General features: G+C 34.9%; 1 protein-coding gene across 4 annotated transcripts in view; it reads right to left on the minus strand.

Annotated features, from left to right (window-relative positions):
• NCKAP1 (NCK associated protein 1) overlaps positions 1 to 17,953 on the minus strand; it is a 113,013-nt gene that overhangs the window by 90,458 nt on the left and 4,602 nt on the right. For 2 of the 4 annotated variants that reach the window (XM_054549567.1, XM_054549566.1), the window contains exons 2-3: positions 9,367 to 9,384; positions 8,195 to 8,305 (exon numbers count right to left, since the gene is read on the minus strand). In XM_054549567.1, the coding sequence (XP_054405542.1) occupies positions 8,195 to 8,305; positions 9,367 to 9,384 (129 nt within the window). The remainder of the gene's footprint in view (positions 1 to 8,194; positions 8,306 to 9,366; positions 9,385 to 17,953) is intronic. The other 2 variants (XM_054549568.1, XM_002812651.5) reach the window with 1 other exon arrangement.

The following is a 17,953-nucleotide window of genomic DNA, read 5'->3' on the forward strand; positions in this document are numbered from 1 at the left end:
ACTAAAATAATTTTAAGTAAATGACAGAATTTAGGAAGAGAGATTCCTTTTCTCTTTAAGGCTAAATATATTATTCATCTTACAGCCGAAAGTGTGACAATGGAATGAAGAAATGCAAACCAAGCACTCAGGCCTTTACTAATATTTAATTTTTTTCAACCAACATATAATAAATATAGTATCAGAACACTGTATAATTACAGAACCAAAAAAAAAGCATTAACAATTTTGACAACATGAAAACAAAAGGATAAATGGATAAATAACCAAGGGTGAGGATATTAAAAAAAAAACTATATTAAAGTTAAAAAAGGAAGTAATCAATGATCCAAAAATACTAACAAAAAACACTGGGAAAAAGGCTTGAGAGGGGAAGTAAGGGGAAGTAAACTGAGCAAGCTAAATCCTCATTTTTGTTGCATAGGAGAGAGACTGTCTAAAGTTGGTAACTGAAGTTATAAGGGAATAAGCATATTTGTTATAGTTCTAGCAGTAACCTGTAGAACTTCTAAAAATAGAAGGCCCCTCTGAGGAATATGACTAGGGTGGGAAAAAGTAAACTAGGAGATATTCACTTTTCATCCTAAATTCTTCTGGACTATTCATTATCATGTATTCATGTTCTTTGGGCAAAAATAAAAAACAAAAAATTTAAATCACTTTAGGTAGGTCACCAGTGCTGACGCAATTCCCTGCCACTATTTGACCTATTTCAATTACTTTCCAAATATATCAAAGCAAGGCTTACTTGCATCTCCTGAGGAGTTCTTTTATTTATTGTTTGTTCAAGATAGAATTAAAGACTTTTACATGTCTAAGAGTCATTAACAACTCAATACCGATGACACCTTTTTAAAAGAACATTGACATTTCAGTTAATTCTCATTGTATCAAAATTCCTTAAATCCTGGCAATGTTTAATTGGTCAGGACCAAATATTCCTTTGAGTTTCCATTAGGGCATATATATTTATTCATGATGAAGTATGCTGTTACAACTCCCACTTACATTATTTTACAGTAAGGTGATTCCTTCTAAACCAAACTCTTATTTGTTGGCCTACTACATGCCAGTCAACAGGGATTCAAAGATGAGTGCATGGTCCAGGAAGATGCAGATGTGGGGTACCACAGAGAAAGTGATTGTTTTTTGTTTTGTTCTGCTTCCCCTGGTTTTTTGTTTTGTTCTGCTTCCCCTGGTGGAGGTTGGAGGGAGGGACGAAGGGAGGGCGAAAGTAGGAGAGACTGGATGGCATAAAAATCAATGTTTGGATTAACATGGCATTTGTCCCAGCAGGAAATGTAGACCTGAAGGGGATAAATTCAAATGACACTATAGCGGGGAACCCGGACAAGTCGTAAATGACCAGTTTGATATTTTTTACAAGTCAAAAGGGATTCTGAAGGTTCTAGTTTAAATAACCAAGTGGATGGTGACAGCTCAAGGGGGGAAACACAAAAGAGAAAAAAAAGGTAGGACAATCACATGTTCCATATTGGATAAAAAGTTTTCTGTTTAGCTTGTGGAGCTGTCCAAAGGGGTAGCTAGAATTCAGTTCTAGAGCAGCAGTCCCCAACCTTTTTAGCACCAGGGACCAGTTTCATGGAAGACAATTTTTCCATGTACTGGGGCGGAGGGGTGGAGGGTGGTTTGGGGTGACTAAAGCACATTACATTTATTGAGCACTTTATTTCTATTATTACATTATAATATGTAATGAAATAATTACACAACTCATCATAATGTAGAAGCAGTGGAAGCCCTGAGCTTGCTTTCCTGCAACTTCATGATCCCATCTAGGGGTGATGGGAGACAGTGACAGATCATCAGGCATTAGATTCGCCTAAGGAGCTCGCAACCTAGATACCTCACGTGCACAGTTCACAATAGGGTTCACACTCCTATGAGAATCTAATGCCACTGCTAATATGACAGGAGAAAGAGCTCAGGCAGTAATGTGAGTGATGGGGAGTGGCTGTAAATACAGATGAAGCTTAGTATACTACCACTCACCTCCTGCTGGGCAGCCGGGTTCCTAACAGGCCACAGACTGGTACCTGTCAGTGGCCTGGGGGTTGGGGACCCTGATCTAGAGCACAGAATATAGGAGATCATATATGTACTTAGTTGAAGCTACAGCAGTAAGTGTTTTCATACATATACACTACGGGGGGAGAAGTCATTTAGGAATACCCACATTTAAAGGGTACCCAGAAGAAAAGCCAGCAAAGTAGACCAAAAAGTCAATGAGGTAAATGTTAACAGCTTCCATTCTTCAAGAGCAATTTGTCACACATTGTACTAAGTGCTTTAGGAAACAATGAACTACTCCTTGAGATTGGTATTATCACCATTTTAGAAATAAGAATAATGATACCTGGCCGGGTGCGGTGGCTCATGCCTGTAATCCAGCACTTTGGGAGGCTGAGGCGGACGGATTGCCTGAGGTCAGGAGTTTGAGACCAGCCTGGCCAGCATGGTGAAACCTGTCTCTACTAAAAATAGAAAATTAGCCGGGCGTGGTTGCAGGCACCTGTAATCCCAGCTACTCGGGAAGCTGAGGCAGGAGAATCGCTTGAATCCGGGAGGCAGAGGTTGCAGTGAGCCAAGATCATGCCATTGCACTCCAGCCTGGGCAACAGAGCGAGACTCCGTCTCAAAAAAACAAAACAAAAAAGAACAATGATACCTTAAGATGTTAAATAATTTGCCCAAAATCATCCAGCTAATAAGTGGAAAGACCAGAACTCAAATTCTGGTTTACTGAATCCAGAGTCCATCCTCTTAACCAGTATGTTACTATCTTAATAGGAGTTATGACAAAACAAGGAATGCCCTCTTAAAGACAAGTTAAGGAGTTAAATATGCCTACCGTTTCCTTCTAAGTCCGTACCAAACCACAGTGCATGCATGTGTCAAGGGCCTCCCTACACCTATCACCAATTCCACCACCCCACCCCTAAAACACATTTATGTTTTTAGGAGCTGAGACTCTTGCTCTATTTCTGGGTTACTTTCAATAATACCGTTAATACGATATATTTGAATAGTTCTACTAAAAAGTATGATCTTTTTTTAGCTAAAATTAACTCCATAACTTTTAAAAAGTGTGGATAAGTTCAGGTCCTGACATAAATCTAAGGCAATGTTTGAATACAAGTGAAAACTGGTTATGTTAGAGTGTATCAAATAGTTCCATTCATTAATGGGACATTTATTTAGTGCCTCTTATGTATCAGGCGCTAGGGATAAAACATTTTTAAAAGGCTCTATTGCTACGCCTCTGAACCAACTTTACTGCTGATTGTTACACTTAGAGTTGCTTTGTCTTTCCTAGAGTAACTTTATAAGCTACTTAAATAAAAAATATGTTTTACATAACATCTTATAATTCTATGTTCCTTGGGAGAGGGGATAAATAATATCTATAACATAAAAGATTCCTCTAACTTAGGAAAACATAATTTTCAAATTATTTCAACAACAGCCTGTGTCCTAGTCTAGAATCCCTATATCACTCCTGTGGCACTCTACTCGCCAGCAATGTCCCTATTCTTAAAGACTTCAAGATCTAACTCAACATATATAGGATAGTAATTTTTATCATTTCCTCATTAATTTGGAAATCAAATCCAAAATTTTACATTAAAATGTGCAATAGGCTAATTCCATAACAACACTATTGTGCCAGATAATATTTTTACTGTTGTAAAAAACACAAACTACCTTTTAGGTGTAATGCAATATAGGAAAGAGAAAAAAAATTTTTTTAAATATTGGAAAAAAATTAGAAAAGTTTTTATACCTGAACATTTGCTTACATTGCCTTTTAGGTTTCCTGAGCCAAATAATCTTTATGTGTTAATAAAATAAGAAAGGAGTTTCTACTATTTTCTTCATCCAGAAAAATAACAGATTCCCCTCCATGTACCCTTAAGAAACCTACGAGAAACAAATTTCATTTGAGAGTTACACTTTCAAAATAATGAAAGCATTTATATTATAGATAAATTAGATAATCTTTCAGCTCAAAAATACTTTGCTTAATCTGAAATTAAATGAGCAACTCTATTAATACACATAACCTGGCATACATTAGATAACAAGTGGCTGCTATAATTATAAAACTGGTATGGCTTTTATTCATTTTGAATTTCATTTAATCAGCTTGCTTTGAAGCATATGAGGCATTTAGTTTAACATCATGACCCAAGGAAAAAACTTCATCCCTTGGTCCTAGATTTTCCCTAAATCCAGAATTGGAAATATAAAACTTGTTACAACTGGTCACAAACAAGAAAGTAAAAATGACTCAACAGAGTCCAACATCATCACTGTAGAAGTCATGTTATGTACCAATCCTGCTACCTGTCAGCAGTGCCTTCCTTTGTTGCATATCAAATAATTATGTGCTCAAGGATTCTAAAGGGATTAAAAAGTATGGAGGTGAGGGCAGTTACTAAAAAAAAAAAAACAAAAACAAACAACAAACAAAACAAAATAAAAAATGAACAATTTTTTAGCTGCAAGATAAGAGCAGAATTTTGCAAGAATCCATTTTAGAAACTTCAAAAAAAAATATTTTGAGGCTGGGCGTGGTGGCTCAAGCCTGTAATCCCAGCACTTTGGGAGGCCAATCTGGGAGGATCACTTGAGCCCAGAAGTTTGAGACCAGCCTGGGCAACACAGCAAGACCCCATGTCTACAAAATATACAAAAAGTTAGCCAGGTGTGGTGGTTGTGCCCCTGTAGTTCCAACTTCTTGGGAGGCTGAGGCAGAAGGATTGCTTGAGACCAGGAGGTGGAGGTTGTAGTGGACTGAGATTGCTCCACTGCACTCCAGTCTGGGCAACAAAGCAGGACCATGTCTCAAAAAAAAAAAAAAAAAAAAAAATTGCATTTTCACCAGAAATCTGTTTTTATGAGTACCTTTTCTGAAATTGGGGGACATGTGTTACTTGTAAGACGTGAATCAGAGTAGAAATAGTAATAACCTAGGTCCCTAAGAAAAAGTAAGCATGTTCTGTTTCACATATTTACATAATAATCCAAAGCACAAGAATAAGAAAAAAAGAAAGAAAAGACTCTGATATCAATACCACTTCTACAGTGCACTTAGTAGCCAGAAATCTGCAGCCTCCTATCAATCCCAGACGCTACTATCTTTTCCAGTCTTTAAGCTCCATCAACTAATTCAATAAGTTAAAAAATAATAATAAAACTGAAACCTCACATGTCCTGATCCAAGCTAGCTAGGAACTTCTCACCAAAATTTTAGCAGACCCAGATCAAAACTGAGATCACAAGACTTTATATATGCCCAATACATAGTACTTCAGCAGGTAAAAAAAACAACAGAGTAGCATTACAAAGAATAGTTGTAAAGGTAATATGAAAAAACTCAGGCTTTGCAAACAAAAAAAAGTAAATACTACAAGTAAGTCATAACATTCAACAACATTGTACAATCAATTTTATAGGTTAAGCACAGAATTACCACACCACCCAGCAATTCTTTCACAGGTTTATAAAGCCAAGAGAAATGAAAACATATCCATATAAAAACTTTCACATAAATGTTTATAGCAACATTATTCATAATAGGCAAAAAAGTAGAAACAATCCAAACATCCATCAACTCATGAATGAATAAAATATATATCCACACAATGGAGTATTATTTGGCAATAAAAAGAAATGAAGATTGGGCACAGCAACTCACAGCTGTAATCTCAGCGCTTTGGGAGGTCAAAGTGGGAAGACTGCTTGAGCCCAGGAGTTTGAGACCTACCTGGGCAACATAGCCAGACCACATCTGGATAAAAAATTTTAAAAAATTTTTAAAAATAGCTGAGCATGGTGGTGCGCACCTGTGGCCCTAGCTACTCAGGAGGCTAAGGTGAGAACATCATTTTGGTCTAGGAGTTCGGTGTTACAGTGAGCTATGATGGCACCACTGCATTCTACCCTGGGTGACAGAGTGAAACCCTGTCTCTTAAAACAAAAACAAAATACTGATACATGCTACAAGTTGGATAAACCTTGAAAATATTACATTAAATGACAGAAACCAGTCACAGAAGACCACATATTATATTATTCCTGATGAAATCTTCAGAATAGGCACAGAGACAGAAAAAGTACATCAGTGGTTGCCTTAGGGCAGGGGTGTTGGCAGGAAATCAGGGGTAACTGCTAATGGGCATGAAGTTTCTTTGGGTGGTGATGAAAATGTTCTAAAATTAACTGTGGTACTGGATGCACAACTCTGAATGTACTAAAAAACACTGAAACTGTACACTTTGAATGGGTGAATTATATGGTATGTGAATTATATCTCAATAAAACTATTATTAAAAATATCGATTTTGTGCTTCAAAAGTTAGAGAAGTAAAACTATTAAAAAACAAAAAACAACAGCATGATAATAAACAGTTTGCCCGGCATATCAAGAACAGCAGATGCTCAATTGGTCTTTTAACAGACAATTTTACTGTTGTTTCACCAGATATTTCTAATTCTACGGAAAGATCTAATATTAAGGAACAATGCATATTCTCACATATAAGTTTACACACAAACACATATGTAAACTAAGCTTCAAAGATTCTCTGAAGAGCTTATGTCAGAAATTTTATGAGCTGTAAGAAAAAGTGTATATAAAATTAAGACAGATTTTCATAACAAAATCTCTCTTTTAGAGTGAGTATATAATCTCTCAGATGAGGTAGCCAATTAATGTCAGTAACTAAAAAAGAGTTCTCCACACAAATAAAAGTGTTAAGAAGTGCCAGTTTTGAATCACCTATTTTGCAATCAAGAACTAATTATAATGCTTTAATATATTGATATAATTATAAAACAATATTTCTGGCTGGGCACAGCAGCTCATGTCTGTAATTTCAGCACTTTAAGAGGTCGAAGCAGAAGGATCCCTTGAGCCCAGGAGTTCAAGACCAGCCTGGACAACATAGTGAGATCTCGTCTCTACAAAAACAATCTTTTATGAAACCTCTACTAACCTGTACTCCCCAAAAACACAACTTGATTTTTTTTAAAAAATGCCTTAAAAAGCACTTTATCTGACTTATTTTTATTATGCTAGTTCTTACTAGCTAGTTCTTACTAGCATTTTCTTTCTACATGGAAGTGTTTTTAAGTAAAAGTATCAACAGGCTAAATACAAATCTTCAACGAACATACATGATTTGAGAAAACAAAAAGGTGACAATGTATCTTTTTATTTTTAAACTAGTCAAGTGCAGTAGCGAGAAGGGGGCAAAGAGTAGAACAAGGAGCTGGATCTGTAACTGATGCGAACAATCAATTGAGATAACTCACTATTTTTGGACCAGCTGACGATATATCTTTTCAACAGAGCTTCTCAAAATTATGAAGATCATATGTGAGAGGAAATTTCTAAACTACATTTGTATGTAAAGCAAAAGAGGCAGCAAAGATAGTAACAAGAAAATATCAGAGAAAAAAATAAAAAGAGAAGACAGGCAGAAAGATTCTGAGTCAAAATTTATATAAAAATGCCACACTGAGGCAAAAAATAACTCTAATTTCCCAAAAGTAGTTATTCATAAAAATTACTATAAAGATGTGTAAACATATCAGGAAGACTCTGAATATGACCATTCTTCAGTATACTAAGAAAAAACTTTCCCACATGAAAAGTAATATGGGGATAATAAATACCCTAACACAATCATTTACTTGTACTATTTAATCTTTAGAAATCATTCTGTCAATTATGAAAATACTAGAAAAAACAACTACATTTTAAAACTAAATACAGCTAACTACTTAAAACAACAGAAGCTCTATGCAGACATTTACTAACTTCAACAGGAAGTTTATGACTATAAGAAACAAAAATATCCCAAGTATTCACACAAGAATTTGGAATATATACATATCTATTACCTTACTCTTGTTGCAATTTGAAAGGGAATAAATATATAGGAATCTAAGATCTTTGCTGTAATAAAGTGGCAATGTCGCTAAGAGTTATTTTTTTCCGGTCTCAGACATAAGAATATTGTCTCAAAAAAACCCTTAAGGTATATAATCTGTATATCAAAATGTTAAAAATTAGGTAAATAAGAGCTACTATAAGCACTGTGTTGAACACTGTTTCTCTAAAAGATGGTTAAAATCAAGTAATAGAAAAATTTAGATAACTTACATTGTTGTTGCGGGTTTCTACAGCAGGGAATTTTCTGACTATGAATTTCACAGCAGATTCCAGGTTTTTGTCGATAAGGTAGGATGGTTTTGCCTTGGGGTCTCCACATGCCTATAAAACAACAGTAATAAAAAAAAGTGAAATGCACCCTTCTTCTAAAATCAAAAATAGCAAATCTGCAATTAGAAATTAAAGAGATATTTATTGTTTTTGGTGAGCAGGTGATAAAATGAATAGGCAAAGTGCAGGGATTGTCACAGCTGAAATATGCAATGGGAGACAGTACAGAGATGTTCTTCTACTGAAAAAAATGCATGGAAAGTTTCAAAGCAGTTAGCGCAGAACAGCAGTGAAGGAAAAAGCTCAAACCTAAAAAAAAGAAAAAGAAAAAAAATTCTTGGTTTGAGGTAGGATTGTATTCATCTGAAGCTAATAAAATATTACAAAATTAAATATTCAGTAGAGTACTAGACATGTTTCTTTCTAAGTGTTATAAAATAAAAGCTTATGTTTAAATGTTTTTTCCAAAATGTTTTCCTCATGCACTTTAAACATTTTAATACAAGAGCCCTAGTTCAAAAAAACTGGAAGCTGCTAAAATTGTCTTTATAGTGCTAAGGTGTGTTGCCTCATTCCCTGAACATCTGAGTTACAACACTGTTCTCCATCATACCAGCAGCACTTCAAACAATGAATCTACATCTGTTCTATATATCATAAGCACAGAACAAATGGATATGTTTACGTTTTGACCGTATCAGCAGTACAGCATTCTCTGCAGTAAACTGTAAGGCACTATACAAATGTAAGATATTATTATTAGAAAGAACTTTCTACCTGAACTATTACAATACAGAATATAATCTTGAATACTGTTCCTGTTTCATTACGTGACATTTAATTAACTGCTTGCTAGCGAGATGTTATTCCTTAGGGAATTACTAAAATTATAACATTTCTATTTAACTTCTTTTTATTGCATTTTAAAAAGGATGTGTCCTTTGAAAAGTTACATCTGTCTGCCATGTGTGAGGAAATACACTACTGCAATTTTATAGTTTTCCATTGTTTACTATGGCTATGTTGTGGATTGCAGAAAGAGAAGTTATGAAACATGAAACTGATCTGAAAGCGGGCAAGCGGGCAGAGGGAAGGTGAAAAGCTTTGCAAACCTTCCAAACTTGTCCTTGCTGGGGAAGCATTGTAATAAAAAGAGAGAAAATTACGTGTAAACAATGATTGTCAAACTATGATATACGTTTCAGAAGAAAACTTATGCACTGCAGACTACGAATAACAGAACAAGATTAGAATTATATGGTGCTACAATTTTAAAGGTATTCTAAGTAGCGAGTTTTAGTATAAAATAAATTTATAGAGTTTATACTGTTCATATAAATACTACTGTGTACGTGTACAATCAGGTCAGTTTCTTGGTGCTCTTTCTAAACCAACTTAAAATAATACTAGAAAGAAGGAAAATAAAGACTACATGCAGCTATAAAAACAGGAGCAAAACCATCAGTGAAATTTTACATACCTTAAAAAGAAACGGTAGCCGAGAATAAAAATAAATCGTTATTGGATGACTTTTGTATTTTAGCTCAAATTGCAACTATTTTTCAAACATCACCTAACTTCCTACCATGCCAAAGTATAAAAATCAATGTTAACATTCCTATATTTTCCAAATGGAAATAGGAATGCAGTAAGAAATCTCTTAATTCTCAAATATAATTAAATAAAACAAAATCTTAAGAAATTTAGAACTTCATAATCTTTAACCAGATTGACATTACTACTATGTAAATTCCATTTCAACATCATAAATATTAACATAAATCCAACTTTCCTTGAGTAGACTATCATTTCTTTAAAATATTCTTAAAATCTTCCCATTTATATTCTTCTCCCCAAATATTATATAATAGCTAAGATAATAATCACATACTAAAAATTTGCCCAAACACAAATAGCTATAGATTAGCATTGCCTTACACAATCACATAATAAAAATCTAGTGTCATAAACATGCTTGAGGTAGTGCAAAATCCTAAAGTGATTCCAAATTATGTTCAGTTTTTTCATATGTATTGTCTTTCATATTCTAACTATTGAAAAATTTAGCTATCCATTCCTCTATTAGGGACTATCACATATAATGAAAATGACAGATCACCATACCCATTTCCCACAATCACAAATTTTACTGTTTAAGAATGTAAACATATAAACAACTTCTTTGGTTGATAACCAAACAAGGGTGTGTATGCGTGTGTGTGTATACACACATACACATATATAAATGAGCAGCTCTTCCTTCTTACAATGAAAACAGAAAGAACAGAATTTCATTTTGTCCAAGTCCAGTGGCTCACGCCTGTAATTACAGAAATGGGGGTACGGGGCCTGAGCCAGAAGTTGGAGACCAGCCTGGACAACATAGCATGACCCTGTCTCTACAAAAAAATGTTTTAAATTAGCTCGTGGAGAAGTAAGCTCAGGGCTTTAAGAGAAAAAAAAATTATAAGGATGTGGTGGTGCACAACTGTACTCATAGCTACTTGGGAAGCTGAGGGAGAAGATCACTTGAGCTCAGGAGTTCAAGGCTACAGAGCTCTAATCACACCACTGTACCACAGCCTGAGCCACAGAGTGAAGCTCTGTCTCTTAAAACTAAAAACTAAAAAAAAAAAAAAAAATTCAGAAAAAAATAAAGGACTATATAATCTGCTTCCCCTGGAATTGATTTACCTTTTCCACACTGCTCAGTGGACCTTATCTAACATACTTAATTGGGAGGCAGTATGTCTCAAAGGTTAAAAACAAATATTCTGGAATAAAACTGGCTGAGTTTCAATTTTCATGACTTACTAGCCATGGGACCTGGAATATATTACAAAATATCTCCTAATCTATGTTTCTTCGTCTGTAAAATGGGGAAATTAGTACTTACCTCACAGGGTTATTATAAGGATTAGAAGAGAGATAAAGAAACCATGTAAAGCATTTAGCAAAATGATAAGCACATAAGTGCTCTAAAAATGCTAGCTGCTTTTTAATAATAGCTATAATGATGATAATTATCCAAGTCTAATATGAATAGTAATCACAGTAGTAACAGTCTTTATCATAATATATATAGAACTAGCAAGTTAGTGTTAACTTCCTTATGCAACTATTAAATACAATCCCCTCTCTCAATCAAGTATTTTCTTTATTCACTTTAAGCCTAAACATCTAAATATAGCCTAAATACAGCCTAAAGTCTACATTTGTTGTAACTGTACAGAGTTTAACCTAATTGTTAAGAACCTGAGTTTCAAGACAGGCTGTCCATGTTTAAAATCTTGGCTCCTTCACTTAACAGCTGTGTACCCATGAGCAAGCCATTCTCCCTATCTGTGCCTCAGTTTCTTCAACTGTTAAACAGATAATAATTACAACCTATGCTAAAAAGTTTTTACGCTCACTACATGAAAGTGTTATCTGTAGACTTTACAAGAGTATTTGGCATACCAAGAGCTCCCAAAAAATGCCAATTAAAAATAAGAGGTTAATATATACAGAAGTACTGGGCCCCATCTTATCTTTTTCTAAAATCCACTTACTTGATTTATTTGCTTAATAACAAGAGAGACACTTGTATGGGGAATACTTAAGCAAAAAAGAAGAAGTATATGAAAAAAATAAACTGACATGACTAAAAGTTATCAGCTAGGTAAAATATATCCTGGCAAAGAACCATAACAAATAATTCAGGTAAGAAGGCTGATTGGGCATGGTGGCTCAGAACTGTAATCCTGGCACTTTGGGAGGCTCAGGTGGGAGGATCACTTGAGGACAGAAACTAGAGACCAGCCTGGGCAACATAGCAAGATCCTATCTCTACAAAAAACATTTTTAAAAAACTCTAAGGTTTCCTACTATACTAAAACAGTATAGCAAAATTCCAACTAACCAGAAGTTATAGTTTATAAAAATTCATCTTATTCCCCACCCAAACTCAAAAAACTTTCATTTTGAGGATAAGAAAATCACAACTTGCATTTTCAGAAAACAGCCTGCTATTGGTATACTTGAAACCATGTATCTTCCTATTACATCTACAATATTACACAAAATTAATCCTTAACTCAAAGTTATCACCTTTTGAAGTATCAAATTTTTAAAAACTAAATACACAATTAAACTTAGTTATCAAAACATTTTAGACTAATATATTTCTGAAAGGCTTACCAGAAAGACGTAATCAAAAGATTTAACAAATTACCAATTCAATTAAACATTTGAGCACTTCTATCCCCCCATACTCCCAAAAATAGAAAAAAAGGAAAGGTGAATACAGTGTAAAATGATGTCTAAATCCCTGAATTTTATAGCCCTACCAAAAAAAAGCTTTTTCAGAGAATTGACTAAAAGAGGTATTTCACTACACAGAAAGAAAACTATGTATAAACTACAGAACTGAAAAAACAAAAACTCCCCCAAGTACCCTGTTTTACTTTATCTTGAGTCAGCATATATTTTCATAAAACATAAAATACTATAATTTCAAATTTCAGAAGATCTAAAATAAATTTAAATATTTATATACTTAAATTTCCAGTTCTCAGAATTGGAACTTTATTCTCCAGGAATATTCTAATTATAATATTTTAAAAGTCAGGATTATTTTATGTGGCAGATAAAATTACAGTGATGTTAAAGGATATACTTAAACATAGTAATTAAAACCCTTGTCTCTTGGGTCAAGTGGATAATAGCGTATATGACCTTAGGCAAACTGCCTAACCTCTCAGCCTCAGTTACCTAACCCATAAATTGAAGATATTATTACTCCCTACTGCATAGGGTACACTGTTAAAATATTTAAAAGATAAGATACACATAAACTGTTTATTTTGGTGCCTGGCACATATGTAGTTAATAAATAAGTTCCAAATAATTTTTTAAATAAAACTTCTTTATATACATGGATATACATAGTGAGTTCTCAATTATGGAAACAAGATTTTCCATAAAAACAATTCTAGGCTGGGCTCAGTGGCTCATGCCTGTAATCCCAGCACTTTGGGAGGCCGAGGTGGGCAGATCACGAGGTCAGGAGTTCAAGACCAGCCTAGCCAACACAGTGAAACCCCGTTTCTACTAAAAATACAAAAAAAAAAAACAAAACCAGGCGTGGTCTGGCGCCTGTAATCCCAGCTACTCGGGAGGCTGAGGCAGGAGAATCGCTTGAACCCGGAAGGCGCAGGTTGCAGTGAGCCAAGATCGCGCCACTGCACTCCAGCCTGCGCAACAAGAGTGAAACTCTGTCTCAAAAAAAAAAAAAAAAAAAATTATAGGTCAGTAGTCAATTCAATATCTCTAAGTTCCTTTTAAAACACAAATCCGATGTTATTAGTAAAAATAAAGGACAAAGACGTTTCAGAAAACTACACAATATACTATCCGGGCCACAAAAGAAACATCTTTGATTAGAAACATCAAGCCTAGACCCTATGCCATTTTAAAGTATGACTTTAAAACAAATCTTTCTGCCACTCTACCACAAACCCCCGTACTGAGGCCTTTACTCAAGCTGTTACAGCATAGGATTACATACCACAGCTCAACTTTACATGGTTAATGTTACTATTTTTCCAAGAACTTGCCATGATGACAAAAAAAAAAAAAATACAGATTTTTAAAATTCCTCTATCTATTCACAAGAGATGAAGCAACAATCAAGACACAAAAAAACCAGACTGCTCGGTAGCTCACACCTACAATCCCAGCACGCGGGGAGGCCAAGGCAGAATTGCTGGAGCCCACAAGTTTGAGACCACCTCGGGCAAGAGGGAGACCCCGTCTCTACAAAATATTTAAAAATTAGCCAAACGTGGTGGTAAATATCTGTGGTCCCAGCTACTGGTGGGCTAAGATGGAAGGACTGCTTGAGCCAGGGAGGTTGAGTCTACAGTGAGCCCTGTTCACAATCACTGCAAACTCCAGCCTAGGCAAGAGTGAGACCCTGACTCAAAAAAAAAGAGAGAAGGGAAAAAACAACAAAATAATCAAGATACAAAAGGTGTTGGAAGTAAAAAGAACATTTACTGTGCAATTATTGTGTGCAAAACACCTGTGCTTTAGAAATTATCTAAACTATCACTCAACAGAAAGGAAAGGAGCTTCTGAAAAATTAAGTAACTTGATCAAGATTTCACAACTACTGACAGGACCTACAGAGAAATTCATACCTGATTCCAAAACACTATCTAAAAATATATGTCCCCTCCCAAAAATAATGTTTAAAAACATGCTCCACTTATTCAAAACCTCAGCTGCTTAAAACTCAGGAAGCAGTTGCTATCACGGTAAAAATCTGATCAGTTCAATCCATTTTATTTTTTTGAGACAGCATCTTGCTATATTGCCCAGGCTGGACTTGAACTCCTGGTCTCAAGAGATCCTTCTGCCTCAGCCTCCTAAGTACCTGGGATTACAAGCACGCACTACTACTGTGCCTAGCTTCAGTTTTATTTTTTAATTTCTATTCTAACTCAGGAATAAAACACATTCCTTTGCTAAAATATGGAAGAACAATTATTTTCTAGTACAATAATTGGAAAAAATGCCAAAATAGGGAAGAACAAAATGATTTTCTAGTACAATGAATTAATTGAAAAAATATGAACAATATCTCAGAAGTCAGAGTGAGAATGCTATTCGTGAGGGCACAGAAACCAGCCCCATCTGAATAATGTCAAGGATGAGGAGAAAAATACAAAATTTGGCCAATTTATACTAGAAAGAGGAATTTGACTTAATAACCAAGAAACACCACACGTTTTGCAAAATTGAAGGAATAAAGGGACAAAGATTCTTCCCTGAGTTTTCAACACATTGAAATTAATACCTGGAGGAAGAATAGACATTACCTGAAATTATGGAATGTAAAAGTAATATATACCTGTGATTATTTTATGTTCCAATTTTTTAAATAATGAAAATATTACAGTATGAAAATTGTCCATAAGTACTGGAAAACCTTATATCGAGAGCAAAATAAGACTCAAATTCATCAGTAGTTAGCTTTCTGATTATTTTTTTCCTCCTGTGTTATGATGTATATTTTAGCCAACCGACCTGCTTTAAGCTAGCCCTTTCCCTCTATCTTAGGTAGGTGAAAAGAAAAGAGAGCAATCTACTGCTAGTAATTTGGATTAAGAGGCTTGATAACAAAGTACACTGAAATTATTGGAAATGCTTTCAAATTAATGTAATTTTATCAATAACTACCTCTTAATTGGAGCCAATAATGAAGATCTATAAATACAGAAATCACAGTTATTGTCCTTTAGACACAAGTTCTGAGAAAGTCATGAACTTGAAAAACTTCAACCCATTATACCTTTCAAAATTATTAAAAATTTTAGTGATTCAAAAAAAAGAAAAAAATTTAGTGATTCAAATGAGTTATTAATTACCATTCCATTTACAAGAAGATATATATGTCACTGTTGCCTTTAAACAGTTTTCAGCTTCCAATATACAGGATCATCTCAGTTTATGAAGCAAAGGTGTTTTTGCAGTTTTTTAAAGTATATATATTGTCACACCTTTGCGGTTAAAAAGAAATTGTTATTTAAAGGACTACTGTGGAACACATACTTCTGAAATACAAATAATTATTTTGTCTTAGCAGTAAGTAGATATCAAACTGTATCTGGCAGTAAAATAGAATAGTGAGGAATGTTTCCTAAAAGGTAGTCTTGAGCTTAATTTAATCTGGGGGCGGGGGGAATGAACATTTATTAAGTGTCCACTATGTTCCAAGCCCCAGAAACAGAACTAGTAACAACAGCCACCATTTACTCAGCTCTTATGCTTGTTACAAGGCACTGTACTAATACTTCCTATGGATTATCTCATTTAATTCTCCTCTTAACCTATGAGGTTAATAAAAGCATATTCCAAAAACGTGAGATAACTGGAATATCTGTTTAAGATTACAAGAGTTAGAATCAATAAGACTAAGCTTTTTGGCAAAGCTTAGAAAGCCAAAAAATACAGCTTGAAGCATAACAGAAGCTGAGAGCAAATAAGTACCACGGAGCTGGTTTTGCTAGTAGAGAGCCAATGTGCAGCCTTCCAGAAATTTAGTTATAACCCAGACAACTAAATTAAATCACTACAGTTAATAATTAGCAGGAAAAGAAATTACAGGTATTTAAGAACTTACATTTCACTTATTTCAGTAGTTAACATTGGAACAATTTCAGGGATTTTTTTCTGTTCAAGTTTGGGTCAGGATCCAGATGTATGGAATTTGTAAAAACCTTCCAAGATGATTCTATTATGTATCCCTGGCTAAGAACCACTGATATCCTCACTTCGTAAGTAAACTACAGCCCAGAAAGGTTAAATAACTTGTTCAAACTAAAAAAAAGTATCAGAGCATTATCTAGAATCTAGCTCTCTCAACTCACAGAATATTCTGCAGGTACGGAAAATGTTTAGAAAATAAGTGAAGTTTAGAGGTCATATGCCTGCAAGAAGAGCATTACTATTTTATACTCTAACACAGTCATGCATTGCTTAATGTCATCAGATGATTTCGTCATTGTGTGAACATCAGAGTGTACTTACATAAACTTAGATGGTATAGCCTACTATACACCCAGTGTACATGGGATATAGCCTACTGCTTTCATGCTACAAACCTGTACAACGAGAATACTGCAGGCAATTGCAACATAATGGTATGTACTTCTGTATCTAAATGTATCTAAACATAAAAAAAAAACAGTAAGAATACAGTATTATCTTATGGGACTACTGTGTATATGCAGTCCATCATTTAAGTGTTATGTGAAATATCATTATGCAGAATGACTGTATTTTGTTATCTTTATACAGATGCTCCTCAACTTAACAATAGGGATACATTCCAATAAACCTATCTTTAATTGAAAATATCATAAATCAGCCAGGTGCGGTAGCTCACACCTGTAATCCCAGTACTTTGGGAGGCTGAAGCGAGTGGATTGCTCGACCCCAGGAGATAGAGACCAGCCTGGGCAACACGGTGAAACCCCAACTCTATCAAAAAAAAATACAAAAATTAGCCAGGCATGGTGGCATGTGCCTATAGTCCCAGCTACTCGGAAGGCTGAGGTGGGAGGATTGCCTGAGCCAGGAGGCAGAGGCTGCAGTGAGCTGAGATCGTGCCACTGTACTCCAGCTTGTATGACAGAGCTAGACCCTGTCTCCAAAAAAAGAGAAGAAAATGCATTTAACACACCTAACCTACCTAACATCATAGTTTAGCCTAGCCTACCTTAAACACTTACATTAGACTACAGTTGAGTAAATTATCTGGTAATACAGTACACTGCAGAGTATCAGATCACAAGAAAGTATCATACCACTTCCTACTGCATGCCATAGCTTTCGTGCCAACAAGAAGTCAACAAATTGTTAAGTCAAACCATCACAAGTTGGGGACCCTCTGTATATTCTACTGAATAAAAACTCTGCAATCTGAAATAGTAACTAGTTAGTTTCTGTCAGTGCCTGCCTGAAGTTTCTATTCATACTTCAAAACCAAGTACAAATGTCACTCTCCTCTTTACCATCTCTCCCAGATTATAATCTTTAATTGCCTTCTCAAGACTCCCACAATCCTACTTACACACTGCATTTTAGTTAAATATCTATACATCTCTCTCCCCACTAAGACACTAATTTCTTGGCACTAGAGACTTCGTCTTA

The sequence above is a fragment of the Pongo abelii genome, chromosome 11 (assembly GCF_028885655.2).
Source record: "Pongo abelii isolate AG06213 chromosome 11, NHGRI_mPonAbe1-v2.0_pri, whole genome shotgun sequence".
Classification (NCBI taxonomy): domain Eukaryota; kingdom Metazoa; phylum Chordata; class Mammalia; order Primates; family Hominidae; genus Pongo; species Pongo abelii.